Raw genomic sequence first — 19,767 nt, 5'->3', positions numbered from 1 at the left:
CCCCCGTCAGCAGCAGCCCACCCTCCTTGTGTTTCTTCCCGGATTTACAGAGTGCTTCTCCTCTATTCATACGGCCTTACCTTTGGATGCACAAGCTGGAATACGTAAACACCTTTTCTTTACAGAACTGCAATGGCTATGTTCACTTTACACAAGTTCTTCATTATAGAAAATACGCCTTGGAAGTTTCGTAAAAGAAAAGGCTCATCTCAGGTATTTAACTTATGATCTAACTTAAAAAACTGATTTACTGGGCTGCCTGGGGGGCTCAGTGGGTTAAGCCCCTGCCTTCGGCTCAGGTCGTGATCTCAGGGTCCTGGGATCGAGGCCTGCATCAGGCTCTCTGCTCAGCGGGAAGCCTGCTTCTCCCCACCTCTCTTACTGCCTGCCTCTCTGCCTACTTGTCATCCATCTGTCAAATAAATAAAACTCTTAAAAAAAAAAAAAACTGATTTACACATAATTTTCCAGAAATAATAAGCTCACCAGCCCCAACAGTCCTCACTCTGGTGGCAAAGAGACAAACCAGCAGAGGCCCCCTGGTGGGACACAGAACATCTCGGACCTGGGGTGGGGGTCACAAGTGGCCCAACGCTTACAAAAGGACCCCAGAGAGGACAGGGTCTCCTACAGAAATGGGCGACGCATGCAGAGGAGGGAGCAGGACGGCCTTTTCAGGGAAGCGGACACAGATGAACCCGGCTAACGCCAGGCAGGAGCATGGACACTGGGAATGGAATGAAGCCTCAGACAAAGGGGTCTCCTGTGTGGGACCAAAACGTGGGACAGCAGGAAGCCCGCAACGGCCTGACTGCACCTGCCGACAGTCCCTGGAGGCTGGACTGCGGAGACAAGACGAGATGCACAGGAAACTACAGTCATTCGGGAGGACAATGACAAGGACAAGTCATTCGGCCAAGGGCAAGGCGAGCACACGGTGACCCAGCATCTACCCAGACAACCTTCACAGCCCCGTGCGCAGGCCCCGGGTTCGGGGACCCCACGGACACAGGAGCAAGGCCTGAAGCCCATCTGCCCGCGTCCGAGGGGCCGCTCCTCACCGGATCCCATCTCCTTCAAGGGGGCGGGCAGTCAGCTAAGGGCGCTGCCGCTGCAGGAAGCCCACGGGGGACGTCCTCCACTCATGGCCTCCTGCTGTCGGCACACCCACGTGGGGACACGGGCTTCACTCTTCGCCCCACAAACCACAGAGCCAGAGGTGAAAAGCTAAGCGACCTCCATCCCCGAAAGCTGGGCTGCAAACCGAGGCCTGCCTGACTCCCGGGGGAACGCGGAGAGGCCCGCCTGCGCGGAAGCGCGAACGAGCCCTGGGAGGCCGCGGAAGGGGAGAGAAGCGGCGTCAACGTGACACTCAGCTTCTGGCTGCGCCTTAACAAACCAGGTCAAACAAAGGTCCAAAAAAGGAAAATGCAGAGGAAAGAGCAGGGTGAGCCTGGACAGCAGCGAACGGCCCCGGGGCTGTGAAACAAGAAATACAGAAGGGCCCTTCGGTGCGGGGGAGGGGCCCCCCCAGCGGCGGGGGCTTTGGGAAGGCAGCACAGGCTGTCCTGGTGCAGCACGTGTCCCAGGGTGGACCCACCGCCCTGGCCTGGAGAAACCCAGACGACACACAGGGCACAGCAGAGGAAGCTGCAGAAGCGTATGGAGCTGGGCACCAACACCCCAGCAAGTGGCGCCTGTGCAGGAGGCGCCCCTGTCAGCAGAACAGCCTGAGGGGCGAGCGAGGCAGGGCCCTGCAGAGGGGCGCGCACCGCAGGGAACGCGGGACCCCCACCCGCAGGCAGGCCCGAGGGGCTGGAGGACGCCGCTCCCCAGAGCCAGGGAGCAGGGCATGGCGGTGCCGGGGCTGTTGAGCCAGCGCCAAGCTGCCGCCTGGCAGGCGTGGAGAGCAGCGGGGCTCACCGCCCGGAGCCCCATCAGCCCCAGGGGGCCCCACGCAGAGGCCCTCAGGCCCCCAGAGCCCAAAGCAGCGCACAGAAGGGGGGGCGATCCGCGGGCACAGCCTCAGACGTCTTAGATGCTTCTGACCCGCTTCAGGCCCTGCTACCTAGCGTCTGACATCGCAGGACCCCGACTCCGGCGTGAACCTCAGATGCACAGCCTGAGCCCAACGGCAAGAGGATGCACGAGGCCCGGAAGACCCGGAGGGACTTCAGAACCAGCGGCTGTGTGAAGCGGCTACTACCCGACGTGCAGCGTCAGGCGGCACTCATCCCTCCCGACCAACGTCACCCCTGCACGGCTGGCCACCGGCCAGCCCTGACCCTCCACCTGCCCTGTGCCACCCCTACCCCGTGCCCCTTTCTCCCGGCAGGCACCACGGCACACTCGCTGCGCCTCTAGCCAGCTCGGCGACATCGAGACTGCCACCGGGGAATTCCGGGTCCCCGTCCCCAACCTCACTCCTGCCACGCCCCGAGTCCTGCCCGCGCCTCACAGGACGCACAGCCGAGAAGGGCCCTCAGTGGGACGACGGAGGAAACATCGACGGCAGACAGGACGGCTGCTTCTCTGCGGTGTCCTCCTGACCAGCCTGGTTACGAGCGGTCCTGCCGCGACCCCGGCACCGCCCGTCTCCTTTCAGCCGCGCAATGAGCCCCGCTGCCTGGCTGTCAGCCCCAGGGAGCCGGCTGTCTCAACACTGTCTAAGAATGAGCAGTCAGCGTTCCAAACACAATTTTGGAAAACCACCATTTTAAATTAGAAATAAAGAGAGGGGTGCCTGGGGGGCTCAGTGGGTTAAAGCCTCTGCCTTCGGCGCAGGTCATGATCGCAGGGTCCTGGGATCGAGCCCCCATCGGGCTCTCTGCTCAGCGGGGAGCCTGCTTCCTCCTCTCTGTCTGTCTGCCTCTCTGCCTACTTGAGAGCTCTGTCAAATTTTTTTTTTAAATCTTTAAAAAAAAAAGAAAAGAAAACAAATAGAGAAACTTGAAAGACGAGTTCAATCTCTAAGAGGCTTAGGCACAACTCAGTAAAAATCACTGTACTCAAAGAGCCAAGCAGGAAGCTTCTGTGGCCTCTCTTCTCCATGACGGGGGAGGGGAGAGCTACATGAGCTACACTTCCGTCCCGGCAGAACACAGGACTCTCACCCCCGGTTAATCTCTGCGTGTACAGGAGAGCAGAGGCTTCTGTTTAGGGGAAGAAAAGGTTTAAAAAAAAAACACAAATCACTTGTGGGCAAGTTATCAACATCCAATCACAAAATGTTCAAAATCAAAATTTTTTTCAGTTATTCACTCGAACAGCCCCGATCGGGGCCTGATCCCAGAACAGGAGCGCGGATCTAGAGGACCGGCATTCGGTGTGATGTGTGGTGAAGACTCGCTCCAGTGTGCTCCCTCCCCACGAGGGAACGGAGCCCTCTGCCCCGGGAGCTCAGCCGTCCCTAATCCCCATGACTCTCCCCACACGGCTTCCATCGACTTCATTAGCAATGTGCCATTAAATCCATCTAAACCTTACTTTTAATGTTGGAAAGCTCTTAAGAAGCAAACGCAATCTACTGTTAGAAGCCACCACTCAACGCAGACAAGTGGAAGGCGGCGCCCAGCCCCCAGAGCGGCCCGCCGGCCGCGGCCCCGCAGGACATGCTGTACCTGTGAGTGTAACTTCCTGTGCAGCTCCGAGAACAAGGCAGCGTCCGCCTCCCGTCTTTGCCGGATAACTGGAAAGTGGGCACAGAAAAGGAGAAGGTTAAGCGCGTACAGCGGAACCCGCCTACGGTCGTCTCGCCCACGGAAACAGGTAACTGACGTCTGCAAGGAGTCCCGAGCTTAAGAGTCGAAATCACTCGCCAACAGGTGACGTTCCAGCTCTGCAGACTCAGTCCGTGCCTTTAATCTCTCTGACATTTGTAAATCTGGACAACACGAGGCTGCAATCAGAGTTTACGAGAAAGTTGGCCGAAGTAACAGAATGATGGGACCTTTGGGTTCTATCTGCAAACATCAACAAGCGGTCCGGTGAGGCCGAGGACAACCAGTTTGACTCCTCAGCGACTCCCTGGAGCGAGACGTAGGTGAGAACGCCGTGGCAGTGCTGAATCCAGACGGCAATGAGTGAAGCCTTCACAATGGCCTGACTCAGGACCGCACGCCGCCACTGTTTCTGCGGACACGGAGCAGACACCAGTAAATGTCTTCAGACGCCTGCGCTACACTCACTGGCTTCCTGGAAGCCAAAAACAAGCCAGGTGCCCGTGCTCTGATCCGTTCCACAAAGGATGAGGCCACAGGCTGGGCCCGGGCCCCGAGGGAGGAGACCCCACGCACCCACACCTGCCACGCCGCACACAGCAGCTGTGCGCGCGCCCGCCCCGGAAGAAGAGGTGCCACCTTCACCACCAAGCGAACAGCAGCAGGACTGCTGTCTGGAGATCTCATCAGCCAAGTTCACGGAGCTCTAAACGCTCCAACCGGTTTGCAGAAAGACAGTAACTGGCTTGCCGGCCGATCCTTTCTCATGCACACCAGCTGGGAATGGTTCTTGGTATCACGTTCTGACCTCACGAACCAGAGACCAGAGGTTTTGTCACCCCTGTCCCACCTGCTCTACCAAGTTGTCCTAAGAGCAAAACTGCCTTTAAAGGGTATTGCTACAAAATGCTTTCAACTAAGATAATGCAATTAAAATTCAACTAATTTCCTTTTCAAATATACAAAAATACTCCAAATAAATACAGTCATTAAGTTAAGCAAGAGATGTTCTTTCTATAGAATGAGACCGACACTAATTCACACATGCAAACAATCACAGAACAACAAAACTGTACATAACACAAATAAAAATAAACAGAACATTCACCAGAAAATGTTTTATCTGTCAGACTGCAAAATGAATCTTTACTTACAATGTACCCCACTCACTAATGTGAGAAATTCAGAAATCATTAGGTGTTAAATTTTGTCACACATGATCAGTTTTGCAACAGTATAAAATGTGCTACTGTTTTGTATTTTAAGTCCACCATATAAAATGGAAAATGACTTTTGTATTATTCCAAAGGACAGAACTACCTTAATTCAATCTACTGAAGACTGTACTCAAGTATCAAAAAGCTTCTATGTAAGATTTAATGAAACCGGGAAGTCCGTGGTGACCATGACACGAGAGAAACATCAGTAATACTGCACCGCCGGCAGCTGGGCCGCCTCAGACCCCGAGAGGGTGCTGACAGCGTGGGGTGCCCAACAGAGCAACGGCCACCTGGTGGGAAGAGGCAGAAAAGGCGTGCTGCGTCGACACACCGGTCTGCAAAACCGCAGAAGGTACACACACCCCAACTATGCACGACCACAGCTTTCTTCTTAAAGGAGATCCCAAGACTTCTTTGCAACATCCACTCCAGCAATGTCACTGCCTGTCCTGTGACTCTGAGTTCAAACTTTTTCTACTCAATGAGCCAGCAAGTAGGACACTAGTTTCAGACGTAGCACTCAACAACTCGTGGGCTGCGTACCACGCCCAGTGTTCATCACACCATGGGCCCTCCTCACTGCCCGTGATAAACTGGATTACGCGTTCGCACACATGCGCCCCAGGAGGCCTTGAGATGCGAATCTGCAAAGGGAACGGTCTGTTAACACAGTTCCTGATGGCCAGAGATGTCACTAATCATCCAAAATGGAAAATAATCAGGGACGCCTGGGTGGCTCAGTTGGTTGGACGACTGTCTTCAGCTCAGGTCATGATCCTGGAGTCCCGGGATCGAGTCCTGCATCGGACTCCCAGCTCCACGGGGAGTCTGCTTCTCCCTCTGACCTTCTCCTCATTCATGCTCTCTCTCACTGTCTCTCTCTCAAGTAAATAAATAAAATCTTTAAAAAAAAAAAAAAAAAAACCAAAATGGAAAATAATCTAAAGTCCGAAATACTAAAATCATCCGAGATGTGATAGTGTTACAGCTCCAGGAGAGCGGGGCTCTTATGTTCAGCTTTACAGACAAGAAATGTAAATAAAAATAAGATGTTAGGGGCGCCTGGGTGGCTCAGCTGGTTGGGCGCCTGCCTTTGGCTCGGGTCATGATCCCAGAGTCCGGGGCTCAAGTCCCGAATCAGGCTCCCTGCTCAGCACGGACTCTGCTTCTTGCTCTGACCTTCCCCCTCTCATTCCCTCTCTCTCAAATAAAATTTTTTTTAAAAAATAAGATTTTAGAGGTTAACAGCAGGATCAATCCTCCATTTGTGTCCCTCCCCTAAATAATACATTTCGCTCAGTAACACCAACGGAAGGGTCACTTCAGGGCTGTGCCGAGGAGAGGACGGCCAAGCCAAGGTACCCGAGTGGCACCACCTCGCCAGCAGGGCTGCCCCCCCGAGCTGGGCTCCACAGCAGGGCGTGCAGACCACGGGTCAAACGCAGTAAAGGACGCACCAGCTCGGGTGACTAATCGACAAAGAAGGGAAATCCTAGAAGGCATCATTACGGGTTTGCCAACGCTGAAGTCAGTCCGAAGCCCATTTCGTCCAGGCAGTTCAGAGCCAGGCCAGGCCTCAGCAGGGAGAACACGGTGACCTTCACGGCAAGGCCTGCTTTCTGGCAGCCGAAGCTGGGCTCGGACAGCCCGGAGAACCGCGAGGAGCCGGCCTCCAGAGAAAAGCCACCCTCCAACGGGCACGAGAGAAATCTTCCTATGTGGACCGCTCTGTGCAAAGCGCCATCCCTCACACAGTGCCGGGGCCCCACCTCGCACAGAGAACAAACACGTCAGCAACCCAGAGCTAATAAAGGAAGAGCTTTCTTCTCGAAGGTAATGATGTCTACGAGAGCCTTCAGTACAGCTCAGAATGAAGATGCTCACAACTTCTACAGTACCAGAAGTCTGGATGCGGACAGCAGCAGAGGCTACTGTGCCGCTCCATGGCCCCTGGTCAGAGGGGGCGGAGGGGGCGCGTTAGCCCCACAAGCAGCAGGATGGCCCGGAGCTCGCAGCCAGCTTCATCGCCCGCACCCGCACATTCTGCTGGCGCGCCTGGGGCCACCTGGGGGCTCCCTCTAAGAGGCGTCTGACTCTTGATTTGGCTCAGGCCATGACCCCAGGGTTCTGGGATTGAGCTCCAGGTCGGGCTCTGAGCTCAGCCGGCAGCCTGCTCCTCTCCCTCTCCCTCTGCACCTCCCCTAATGCTCGCTACTTCAATTAAATAAATAAATCTTTGAAAAAATAAAAAAAAAAAAAATTAAAAACTCTCTTGCACTATGTTCTAATAAAAGACACAATTAAGTTGTCCATATTTTTCTTTAAAGATTTTATTTATTTATTGGACACACCGAGATCACAAGCAGGCAGAGAGAGAGGAGGAAGCAGGCTCCTGGTTGAGCAGAGAGCCCGATGCGGGACTCGATCCCAGGACCCTGGGATCATGACCTGAGCCGAAGGCAGCGGCTTAACCCATGGCGCCACCCAGGCACCCCTTGTCGATGTTTTTAATACATGTTTTATATACACACTAACAGCACCTGTAATTACACCATGCCTGGAACCACACGTCTGCACACGTGTGTATGTATACGCACGCACACAAGTTCAAAAATCCTACACACTGTGACACCGAAAAAAATACGTACGTTCTTTCTTGATTTTTTCCGCTACAAGAAATTCGTCTCTCTCGACCGTCGGGGCGAAGTTGCTGCCGATGACGCGCACGGCGTACTGGAACTGCTGGGCCACGTCAGCTGCAAGGGAACAGGAGATCGCAGGTCACTGGCGCTCAGGGAATGCGCTCGCCGCCTGGCGTCAGGTGTGGACCGCGGACCTCCATGGAGCTCCCACCTCCCTCAGGTCTTCCCTGAGCGGACAGAGGAGCTCATAAGAGACCAAAGCACATGAATGAATAAAATACGGTCCCCGAAACCACGGAAAGGAGACGGCAGCAGGACCACAGTGTGAAGAATCCTAGGAGACAGACGGTGACCAGGGCCGGTCACCACAAAAAAGGAGCAGGTGGAGTTGCAGACCGAACGCGGCCCGTGAGAGGCAGGCGTGTCCCGGAGAACCCCAAGACATTCCAAGATTGACTGGATCCACAGACGTGGAGCACCGAAGGGGATCTTGAGAATCAAAGCACACTGGCACCCCGGATCGGGACGGCGGCTTAACCACAGACGTCTGCCTCCACTCCCGCCGAAAACCCCACTGAGCATCAAGAATTCTGTTTGTTTGTACAAAAGCAGAAACCCACGGGGCAAAGGAAACAAGGCGGAAACCACAGCGAAGAGAAGTCAACCAGTGTGAGGAGCGGGAGGCTCCAGGTCCAGTGTCCGCTGGAGGGGGGCAGGGCACACGACACGAGTGCCAACAGGAAACCAGGGAGGCTCCAGAGAGGGGGACCTGCAGCCTCCCCCGCGCGGAAGGTGTGAGTGACCTGGGGCAGACGAGGTCGGGCGGGAAGTCCGGCTGGAGAACAGAGTCCCGGGGCCTCTGCCGCTTCCCGCTCACCCAGACGAGCAGGGAGGACCTCGCCCAGACAAACCATAGAGGATCTGGCTGGACACGAGGACAGCAAAGGACATGAAGTAGAAGCAGCAGACTGAACGACAGACCCCAGCCTCATTCCCAGGCCCCGGAGTCAACATCCTCACAGGGTAACAGCAGCAACAGCCCTACCTTTCCCTGAAGCACAACCACCCCGCAGGGCGCACCCCAACCTACATCCCCCAAACCACGAACACAACGAAACCCCAGACAGTCCAACAGGCACCATGGGCAACAATGCCTTTCCTCCATCATCAGAAAGATCAGAGGACGAGCAAGGATGCAGACCTGAGCAGCCCGGAACCAGGCAGGCCTTGCCAAGCCCCGGTGGCACTTACGGAGGTTTCAAACACACGGGGAACACTCACCAGGACAGACTAAGCTGGGGGTCACAGAACAAACCTTATCAAATACAAAATAACCAAAATTACTGTAGTGTGTTCTCCACGAGGAACAGAATTAAGAATTACACTTGAGATCGGTAACAGAAAAATCCTCCCCCGCCTGCAAGACAATCAACATGGCCCTACATAGCACGACAGCCAGAGAAAGTCTCAAAGAAAATCAGAAAACATCTTGAACTGAATGAAAATGGAAACACAACACATTAAAATATGTGGGGTTCAGCTGAAACAGTGTTTGGGGGGAAAATGTCGAGTATAAAACGCTTTGATTAAAAAGGAAGATAGGTCTCTCGGGGCGCCTGGGGGCTCCGTGGGGTGGGCCGCTGCCTTCGGCTCGGGTCATGGTCTCGGGGTCCTGGGATCGAGCCCGCATCGCGCGCCCTGCTCAGCGGGGAGCCTGCTTCCCCCTCTCTCTGCCTGCCTCTCTGCCGACTTGCGCAGTCTGTCATATAAATACATAAAATCTTAAAAAAAAAAAAAAAGGAAGACAGGTTTCAAGTCAATAGTCTCGGCTTACAGAATAAAATCTAGAAAAAGAAAAGCAAACTAAACTCAGACCATTAAGAAATAATAAAGATAAAAGCAAAAATCAATGAAATTTACAGAAAAAATAAGAAAAACAAAATCAGTGAAACCAAAAGCTGGTTCTTAAAAACTGGAATTGAGAAACAAATTTGTGATCAAGAAAAGACAAACATAAATTCAGGGATCAAAGTGGCAATACTGTCACTGATCCCACAGAAACTTCTGAAAACGAAGGTCAGGTCCCTTCTGCAGCCGCCGGCCTCAAGGGGCAGGAGCACCATGACGCCCAGCAGGTAAGCATGGGCCGCGTGGCGTCTGCCCAGCCAAGAGGGGAGCCTGGGAGTGGGGAAGAGCTCCGGGCAGAGGAGACAACTGACAGACATACCTCAGCCAGGCAATCCAGGTCAAGACCGCAGTGACCACGTGACGGGCGCCCTGACACCATACACCCCAGATATAAGGCGATGAGAAGGGCACTCCGGACTCCGGGGCCTTCTGCCCAACAGACAGAATCACAGTCTAGTTTCGAGCGAAAAAAACACCAGCTAAATTCCAACTAAGATGTTCTGTAAAGTAACTTTCAATCCTCAAAACTGTCAAGGTCATCAAAAAAATAGTGATTTTTAAAGTCTGAGAAACTATCAGAGCCAACAGGAGCCCAAGGAGACAGGACAGCTCAAGGTCACACGGTGCCTTGCAGGAACCCTATAGGAGCAAAGCGACATCAGGCAGTAGTGAGGAAATCTATGGGAAGCACGCAGTGACTGCGTTGAGAGAGTCCCTCACTGCACGACCTACCATCCTAATGTAAGCCGCCAGTAACGGGGGAGGTCGCAGCACAAGGGGACGCTCTATGGCAGTCCCCATGTCTCTGTAAATTGAAACTCATTCTAAAATTGAAGTTTACTCTTAAAAACATACTGATTCTAAAGATTTTTTTTTTTAAGATGTTATTTATTTATTTGACAGACACAGATCACAAGCAGGCAGAGAGGCAGGCAGAGAGAGAGGAGGAAGCACGTTCCCTGCTGAGCAGGGAACCCAATGCGGGGCTCGATCCTGGGACCCTGAGATCATGACCTGAGCCGAAGGCAGCGGCTTAACCCACTGAGCCACCCAGGCGCCCTAAAAACATACTGATTCTAAACCCCATCTTTCACCAATCAGGATGTATTGATCTGGAATGGGGCCATGGTATCACCATGTTTTCAGGGGCGCCTGGGTGACTCGACTCTTGACTTCAGCTCAGTCATGAACTCGGGGTCCTGCGAGCAAGCCCCGAGCTGGGCTCACGTTCAGCTTCAGATTCTGTCCTCCTCCTCGGTCCCACCACCTCCCCTCGCCCTGCTCACCCTTAACAAGTAAAATCTTTTCTTAAAAAACAGGTTTTTAAAGCTGTTTTAAAAACCTTAAAGAATAAAGCAAATTAAATGAGGGGGTGATGGGTTTCTTTTCCGAACTCAGAAAAGAATGTCGGCACACAGCATACAACATATACAAGAATCAATGCAAGCTGTGTCATATAAGCATAAAACATGAGCCCACAACACTCTGAGAGGGAAAAAATCCAACAGAAGACATCTTTGTGACTTGGAGTTAGACAAAGATTCTACATAAAATACCAAAATCCTAAACCATAACAAAATGTGATTACTGGAGTCCATCCACGATTAAACTCTTGCTGTGCAAAGGACAATGTTAAGAGAATGAAAATACTCAGAAAACATTTGCAAAACACAGAAAAGGACTTGAATCCAGATGCACAGAGAGAGAGAACTCTCAAAATGCAGGAAAGGGGGGGGAAGAAAACAGTAAAAAAAAAAGCAAAAGTTCCCAACGGACAATTCACCAAGAAGATGAACAGCAAGGACACACAAGACAAGAGGGTCGAAGACATTGACCGTCAGGTGTCGGAGGCAGGCCCCTGGCCAGAGCGGCCTCCGCCAGTAAAAGATGGCGCCTAGCTAGTTGCCAGGTGAGGATGGCCGCGTGAGACTCAGCGGAACGCCCAAAGAGGACGGAAACAGCATTGGTTGCCAGCGAAGTTGTTCGTTTAGGTGCACGGCCTGATGCGCTCCCTCCTGTACCCTGCTCGCTGATTGCTCCTGTAAGCGGATATAAGTGTGTCGACTTGCGGAAATAGAGAGAGAAGATGCATCCGAACCAGGGTTCTTGTCGACCTTGCGGGCCAAGGGCGATAGTCAGGGAAACACAATTTTTTTTTTTTAAAGATTTTATTTATTTATTTATTTATTTGTCAGAGAGAGAGAGAGAGAGCGCGAGCGGGAGAACACAAGCAGGCAGAGAAGCAGGCTCCCTGCTGAGCAAGGAGCCTGATGCGGGACTCGATCCCAGGACCCTGGGATCATGACCTGAGCTGAAGGCAGAGCCTTAACAAACTGAGCCACCCAGGCGTCCCAGGGAAACACAATTTAAAGCCACAAAGAGCCACCATTATTCGTCTGTTAGAACCGCAGCAATAAAAACCACCCGGCAGGGAGCCCTCCCAGGACTCGGTGAGCACAGAGCTGGCACCGATGCTGATGCTGATGCTGATGCTGATGCTCCGCAAAACATCCCGGCAGGGTCTCTAAAAGCTACGCATGCATTCTCCGTGAGCCAAACAGCCCCACGCGGGGGATTTACTCCACAGCCGCCGTTCACCTGAAGGGGTCCCCTCGGTAGCTCGGTCACCACATCCCACTCTTGCGCCCTGAAATTACCCAATTCAGAGTGATCTTTGTAAAACGTAAGTAGTACCATCGCTCTGCCTGAACCCTCCCAACACACCCAGAATAAAACCCAAACTCACCAGGACGGCCCGCCCAACCCGGCTCTTGCCCCTTCACCGAGGCCCTCCCGCCCCCTCCGACCTGCAGCTCTGCCCGCGCCCGGCCACACTTCCCCACCTTGCCCACGCTGGGGCACAGGGCGCCTGCGTCCCACGCAGACCTGGGCCGTCTTCCCCCACACCTTCCTGGGGCTCCTTCCGCACGTCACTTGGTTCTCTACTAAATGCCACCTGACCCTCCCGGGCCTTCCCGTCCCAAGCACACCCCGAACACGCACGCACGCGGGGCAAGCACAGAGCACACACTGTGTTCGGGACTCGGGGAGTACGGGGAGAGGAGGCAAAGGAAACAGACTGTTTCGGCGGAAACCTAACATGAGCGAGTGCTTTTGATTTTCTCCCTCCTACTTTCCCACACTTTTAAAGTTTTCTAAGTAGTAAATGTTAATTTTATATCTATTAAAAGTGGCACTGGGGTGCTTCGGTGGCTCAGTTGGTTATGCATCCAACTCTTGATCTCAGCTCAGGTCTTGATCTCGGGGTTGAGTTCGAGCCCCCCAGCACTGCTCAGAGAGAAACAAAATGTGGCACTGGAAACTACGTGCTTACAAAGGGGTGCCTGTGCGGCTATTCTACTCAAAGACTACTTCAGATTCCCATGATCCTGAGTTCCACAAAAACACAGTTTACTAACAACCTATTCAAGTACATCAGACTAACATCGCTACTCCAAAAGTCTCATTAAGTTTTGCTTTTTCTAACAAACACTCAAACCTCCTCCACACCAGAGGCGCGCCCCTGCCAGCGCCCCACCCCCGCCCGTGTCTCTGCACACGGCACTGGTCCCCTGCAGCATCTCACCCTGCCTCCTTGCCGACCAAGTTTGTTGTCTATCTTTCTTGCTGACATCAAACATTTGCAAACCTATCTTACTGTTTTTGAGTAAAACCTACCTGGCTTCCCAGGGCAGCTGCACGGAACACGGACTATTGGCAATTAGCTGTTTAGCCAGCCTAACCATCGAAGATGAAATTGCGAAGTAGCAGACAACGTTCACCACAGATCTCTAGGCTAACACTCCCCAAATCCTACTCGGTTTCTAGAGCAGCGCTAGGCTCAGTCGGGAACTGGAAGAGTATTCCCAAGCGGCCGCTCCACGCCCCACACCAGCAGCGGAACAGAGCAGCGGCTAACGAGGCCGTCTCGGCGAGAATCCGAGAAACGAGGCACGGACCTACCCAGCGGATCAGCCTGTGGTCAGGGCTGCTCAGAAAACGGGCAGGATCCCACAACGACAAATGAAAGGGGGACCCCATAAAGTGGGCCACTTGGAGAAGGCCTCTCTGAGGAAGCAGCTCTCTGCCAGGAGGAGCCACTCGGCGCTACCGCGAGCCACGGTGCGCGACCATGCACCTGATTTCCCAGAGGATGCCGGCGCCGGTGGGTTCGAAAATCCCAATCAGACAAGCTGAAGTCAGTCCGTCGAGACCCAGGTCAGGAGGCCCGGCTGTAGCTCTCTGATGACTGGCTCTGCCCAAGATTAAAAGAGTATTTAACTTTTTTTATTTTTTTAAGCCACAACACACCTCAGGAATGTCTTCTGTTCCCACCTCCGAACCGCTCTGGGCGCCGGCAGCCTGGAAGGGAGGCCAGGGCTACTCCGCCCCGCCTCCGAGAAGAGCTGTTTAAGAAGACCCGGTACCAGTGAACTCCGGGACACGGCGTCCGACAAGTCCCAGAGAGCGGACACTGCGCTGACCCCACACGCCCTCCCTAGAACTAGCAGGTGAAGCCAGAGGCAAGAGGCCGTGCCACAGGCAGGGCCAGCACTATCCTGCCTCCACTCAGCTCACAGACAGGGAAGCTGTCAAGTGCGACACCGAAGAACAGGAGGGAAGGACTTCAAGACATCAGGTGCTGGAACCAGAGACGTGGGTCTCCCCAGCTCCCAGAGGAGGGTACTAAGTACCCCAACCCCAGCGCCACTGGGAGCTGAACACACGAGCTCACGGTGCACACGCTCTTCAGCGCAGACTAAGTACTTGAGAAGCATTAGCTATTTTTATGGCTGTTATTAATCTGAAAATGTCATTTCAAGGTATGTCATGTCTACTACCACCATCATAACCACAACTCAACAAAGCACCCAGATCTAACCTCTCAGCAAGGTAATCTGCTCTTCATCCTGTAGATTACACAGAGGAAACAAATTCTCCTCCCCCATGTGATGAGGCTTCTTCTCCAGAAAGAACCCAGAAGGACTCCACGCACACTCAGATCAAAGAAAACTGCACGCAGAGACGCAGGGAGAGGCGCGCGCCGCTCAGGCGAGCGCCAACACCGCCGCTGGGTGCCCACGAGGGCTTCCCAAGGTGACCAGGGCAGACTGAGCTGACCGGTAAGGCTGGACTCTGTGCCTCAGTGCTCCTCCTGCCTGCAGACGACGCTGCTGTCCTACAGGACTGGCGGACAAGGCACCAGCTGAACCACAGCTGCTTCGGGGCTCGGGAGTCAGCCGCGCCGCGTCCCTCCAGCTCATGCGCTCCCACAGAATCAGCACCCGGAGCCAGGGCCCAAGATTAATTCCAGATAAGCATCCCATGTGGACAATTCAAAGGGACAAGCCACGAAGACTCAGATGCAGTAAGACACTGTCGACACAAACAACAAACAACACAACAACAAACGCACCGCCGGGCAGCGGGGGCCCGTGACCCAGCGGTCCGGCTGACACAGATCACAGGTGATCCCATGCACAGTTCGCACCGAATGAAGCACGGTGCTCCCACACGAGAACTAAAACACAAACACATTGTTCTGGATCTTTGGTTCTCAGACTGTTCGGTCTCAGGCCCCCTTTCCACTCCGAGGATTAAGGATCCCCAAAAGGGTCTGGTTATTTAGACAGGTTAAACCTAACAGCACTTTCTGTATTAGAAATCTAAATCAGGATTTCTGCATATTAACTCGTTTTAAAATGGTAAGACTACTAAGCACGACTTTAAAATGAAGCCTAAAACTCTGGAATTTCAGTATGTTAATGGACATTGGTGCACATTTCAACATACATTTATTGTAAGTGTCATTATTTTTATAATTTTTATTTATTTAAGAGACAGTGAGCTGGCCCGTGAGTGGGGCAGAGAGAGAAGGAGCAGCAGACTCCCTGCAGAGCAAGAAGCCTCACCACGCGGGACCTGACCCGAGCCGCAGGCAGACACTGCACTGAGAGCCGACCAGGCACTCCTGATGTAGGCTGTAATGTCTAGTTAACACACACCAATTTCCCCAAGTATATGTAATCAGGGAAGACCATAACTTACCGGGAACTCCATCAAGAGCTGCACACCGTTTCTGGAAAATCATGACACCAACAACAATACCACCTGAGGCACAAGACCCAGGAAGACAAGACTCCTTCCTCGGCCTGCCCCGTGGCTCAGGACGCACGCCCAGCGCCGCTATGCGGCAGGGGGTCCCCTTAAGGCACAGGGTACGGTCATCACACCTGAGCATCTGGGTGGAAATACTCACCAAACAGAAATTCCTGTATTTGTGATCTCTTGTGAAACAGTGAATCACAAAGTATGAAAAGGAAAGTTGTCCCCGACAGAGGTGCGACACCGTAACATCAAGAACACTGTTTCCACAGACAACGGACTCTCCACAGACATAATACGGGAAACGTGCTCTGGGAGAGGACCAGGAATGCAGGGGGAGCTTTCCCGTCACTGCCCGCAGTACGCACTTCTAGCAGATTCTCAGGCTGGGAAAGGTGAGAAATAATGGTCATACTAAATTTATAAAAATGTCAAATACTATCACACTTTGGTGCTTTGTTTCTGAGGGTCCCTTGAAGCCCACTAGAAAAAAATTTTTAGTACTCTATGAAAACCTGATTCATATGAAACTCGTATTAAAAGTGACGGGGGGGTGGGGCACCTGGGTGGCTCAGTGGGTTGAACCCGCTGCCTTCGGCTCAGGTCATGATCCCGGGGTCCTGGGATCGAGCCCCGCATCGGGCTCTCTGCTCAGCGGGGAGCCTGCTTCCCCCTCCCGCGCCAACTCTCTCTCTGCCTGCTTGTCATCTAGGTCTGTCAAATAAATAAATAGATAAAAGTGACACGGAGCACCTGGAAGCTCAGTTAACTACGCCTCCAACTCTTGACTTCAGCTCAGGGCCCGGGTCGTGACCGCAGGCCCCTGGGATGGAGCCCCGCATCGGGCTCCCGGCTGGGCTTGGAGTGGCTCCGGACTGTCGCATCCTCCGTCTGTCTGTCTCGCCCCCTCCCCAGCTCCCCCTAGCTCGGTGGGTCGTGGAGTGCGCAAGCTCATGAGCTCAAGCCCCACTTCGGCGTAGGGCTTACTTTAGGGGAATCAGTGAGTCAACCCGGCGTCAGTTACCGGTCAGCACGGCCGCACTGGAAAAGCAGCCCAGTGTGTGCGACGGGACAGCAGGAACCCCAAGCCTCCGCGTGTCGGGGAACCGGCACGACTGAGAACGTGCTCTCAGGGCACCGGCGGCCCGGTCCTGGGCCGCGCCCCGGGGCTGCCCGCGCTCCCGCCCGCGCCCCGTCTCCGGCTGCCCGCGCTCCCGCCGCCCGCCGTCGAGGGATCACTGAGTAAATAAGCTCTTCCGAAGCAGAGAGAGACGCCGGCGCCGTCCGCACTGCCAAGTCCGCGGTCCGCCCGGCGCCGGCGCTCACGGAGGCAGGCGGGTCAGCCGGAGGCGCCTCGGTGCGCCGCGTCCCGCGCTCGGAGCGGCCACGGGGAGGCTGCGGGTCCCGGAGACGCCGCGGCCTCGCAGCTCCGACCCGGCTCCGCGCAGACGGCGGGCGGGCGTCCGCGCCGGGGCTGTCCGACCTCTGGGAGCCTCCACCGGCCGCGGCCCGCAGCCCCCAGTCCTAGAGACGCCGGTGTCTCGGCGACCCGCGGCCACGAGCGGGCAGCGGCCTTCGGCGTCCAGCCGCGAGGCGCAGGCGGGAGCGCGGCCCGGCCCCGAGGAAACCGCGGACCCGCGGGGCCCGAGACGCGCCGCACCCACCCCGGCCTCCCCGCGGCTCGCTCGGGCCCCGCCACCGCCGCCGCGGTTTCCCGCGCCCCCGCGCTTTCCGCGGTCGCGCCCCGCCCAGCGCGCAGCGCCCCGGACCCGCGCCCCGCGCCCCGCGCCCCGCCCGGCGGCGTGGAGCCCACCACCCGCGGCCCAGTCCGGCCCCGCGCCAAACCGCGTAAAGCGCAGCGAGGACGGCGCGAAGTCGGTGTCCGCGGCGGGGCCAGCGCGTCCGTCCCCGCCCGCAGCGACTTCGCGGACCGACGGGGCCGGCGTCCGCGACCCCCCAGGACGCCCCCGGTGTCCCCGCGCGTCCCGCAGGACAGGCCGAGCGGCGCCGGGTCCCGAGGCCCCGCGCCCGCCGCGCCCCCGCCCCGCCCCGCCCCGGCCTCCCGGACGCGCCCCGGCCGCGAGCGCCCGCCCGCCGCGCTACCTTCGCTCCTGCCCAGGATCCGGCAGCACAGGCTCTGCAGCAGCACGTTCGGGGACTTCTGGTCCGGGGCCGCCATGCTCGCCCTGCGGAGCCCCGCCCGCGCCCGCCGCCGCACGCCTCGCGGGCTCCCGACCCGGCGACCGGCTACGGCCCCGCGGGCAGCGCCGCCGACGAGGCCGCCATCGCAGCGGAAGCCGCCGCCGCCGCGCGCCCTTCCCACAAGGCTCCGCTTCTTCCGGCGCCCGGGACGCGGGTGCGCCGGCCTCAGCGTCCCCCGGTCCGCCCGCGCGCGGTCCCCCGACCACAGCCGCCGGGCCTGGAGGGTTCCGGCCCCGGCCGCCCCGGCCGCCCCGGCCCCCGTGGCCGTCGGAGCGCGGAGCCGCCGCCCACGTCGGCGCCAGAGGGTCAGCACCGCCCGCCCCGCCCACGTCCGCCCGGACGGTCCCCACGGCCCCGCCCACGTCCGCCCGGGGGGTCCCCACGGCCCCGCCCACGTCCGCCCGGAGGGTCCCCACGGCCCCGCCCACGTCCGCCCGGGGGGTCCCCACGGCCCCGCCCACGTCCGCCCGGAGGGTCCCCACGGCCCCGCCCACGTCCGCCCGGAGGGTCCCCACGGCCCCGCCCACGTCCGCCCGGGGGACCCCACGGCCCGGCCCACGTCCGCCCGGAGGGTCCCCACGGCCCCGCCCACGTCCGCCCGGGGGGTCCCCACGGCCCCGCCCACGTCCGCCCGGACGGTCCCCACGGCCCCGCCCACGTCCGCCCGGACGGTCCCCACGGCCCCGCCCACGTCCGCCCCGGGAGGTCCCCACGACCCCGCCCACGTCCGCCCGGGGGGTCCCCACGGCCCCGCCCACGTCCGCCCGGACGGTCCCCACGGCCCCGCCCACGTCCGCCCGGACGGTCCCCACGGCCCCGCCCACGTCCGCCCGGGGGTCCCCACGGCCCCGCCCACGTCCGCCCGGGGGGTCCCCACGGCCCCGCCCACGTCCGCCCGGGGGTCCCCACGGCCCCGCCCACGTCCGCCCGGGGGGTCCCCACGGCCCCGCCCACGTCCGCCCGGAAGGTCCCCACGGCCCCGCCCACGTCCGCCCGGCGGGTCCCCACGGCCCCGCCCACGTCCGCCCGGAAGGTCCCCACGGCCCCGCCCACGTCCGCCCGGAGGGTCCCCACGGCCCCGCCCACGTCCGCCCGGAGGGTCCCCACGGCCCCGCCCCTGCACACACGACGGCCCCGCCCGGCGGTCGGTGGCCCGGGTCTCCGGGAGGGGTCAGGGGGCGGCGCCCGCCGGGATCCGGGCCGCAGGGCCCCGACGGCCGGGCTCGGACGGAAGGACGCGAGAGCCGCTGGCCCGGCAGAGCAGACGCGGGGGCGTCGGACACGGAGCCCCGCGGAGGACGAGGCCGCCGCCGAGCCGAGCCGACCCTGCCCACCCCAGCGCCGTCGGCCCGTCCCGAAGCCCATCCCCGGCTGCGCAGGGGACCGCGGAGAAGGACGGGGTCCCGGACGCCCTGAGACGATTGCGGGGCATCGGGACCTGCCCTGCCGGCGACTGCGGCGGCCGGACCCCCGCGGGAGCTCAGCACCGTCGCGGGTGTCCCCGGAGGCCTGGGTCGGACGCCCCCGCAGAGAGGGCGCAGGTGGCCGTCGGCGGCCCGCGGGGATGCCCTGACAGAGGCGCGGCCGCGTGCGGATGCGGCCCGAGGACGTCTGACCTCTGTCCTGACCCCGTCCGGACTCCCCGTCACGGAGGCACAGGAAGAGAGAGGACAGACGTCACCGTGTCGCGTCGTCGGGCGCTTAGGGGCTGGGGGGGTCCGGCTGCACAGGGTGGGGAACAGCCAGGAGCTGGAGGACAGAAAGACCCTGGGTGCCTCCAGTGTCACTAAGGACAGGACCGGGCGGCCTGGAGGGCTGGAGGGTGGCTGTGCACAGGTCGGCCGGCTGCCCCGAGCGCTCTCAGGGCCACCCACTGCCCTTCCCTGATCTGCCCCACATTCCCGAGAGCGCTGCCCTGCAAGCTCCGGGCACTGCTGGCCTTCTGGCAGGCTCAGCCAGACCAGTCCCTGC

General features: G+C 57.9%; 2 protein-coding genes across 4 annotated transcripts in view; one reads left to right on the top strand and one right to left on the bottom strand.

Annotated features, from left to right (window-relative positions):
* The window catches only part of TUBGCP3 (tubulin gamma complex associated protein 3), a 65,622-nt gene extending 47,697 nt beyond the window's left edge, over positions 1-17,925 (bottom strand). Inside the window, exons 1-3 of one of the 3 annotated variants that reach the window (XM_045081285.1) lie at positions 17,698-17,925; positions 7,588-7,695; positions 3,621-3,688 (exon numbers count right to left, since the gene is read on the bottom strand). In XM_045081285.1, the coding sequence (XP_044937220.1) occupies positions 3,621-3,688; positions 7,588-7,695; positions 17,698-17,773 (252 nt within the window). In that variant the 5' untranslated portion in view covers positions 17,774-17,925. Of the gene's footprint in view, positions 1-3,620; positions 3,689-7,587; positions 7,696-15,537; positions 15,680-17,697 lie in introns of those variants that run through there. The other 2 variants (XM_045081284.1, XM_045081283.1) reach the window with 2 other exon arrangements.
* LOC123392398 (proline-rich protein 2-like) lies at positions 17,772-19,369 on the top strand. Its single transcript, XM_045081398.1, has 2 exons — positions 17,772-18,665; positions 18,764-19,369. The coding sequence occupies exons 1-2, from the start codon at positions 17,772-17,774 to the stop codon at positions 19,367-19,369; spliced, it is 1,500 nt and encodes a 499-aa protein (XP_044937333.1).
* Positions 19,370-19,767: the final 398 nt, after the last annotated feature.

This window comes from Mustela putorius, unplaced genomic scaffold (assembly GCF_011764305.1).
Source record: "Mustela putorius furo isolate JIRA1106 unplaced genomic scaffold, ASM1176430v1.1 tig00000551_pilon_pilon_pilon, whole genome shotgun sequence".
NCBI lineage: Eukaryota > Metazoa > Chordata > Mammalia > Carnivora > Mustelidae > Mustela > Mustela putorius.
This window is presented reverse-complemented; position numbering and strand designations above follow the sequence as displayed.

What these genes read in the sequence shown, in the direction of transcription:
- LOC123392398 (XM_045081398.1), top strand. Translation starts at nt 17,772, where the DNA reads ATGCTCGCCCTGCGGAGCCCCGCCCGCGCCCGCCGCCGCACGCCTCGC. An exon ending in CGCCCACGTCCGCCCGGGGG is followed by an intron (nt 18,666 to 18,763) that starts GTCCCCACGGCC and finishes TCCGCCCGGAAG; the next exon opens with GTCCCCACGGCCCCGCCCAC.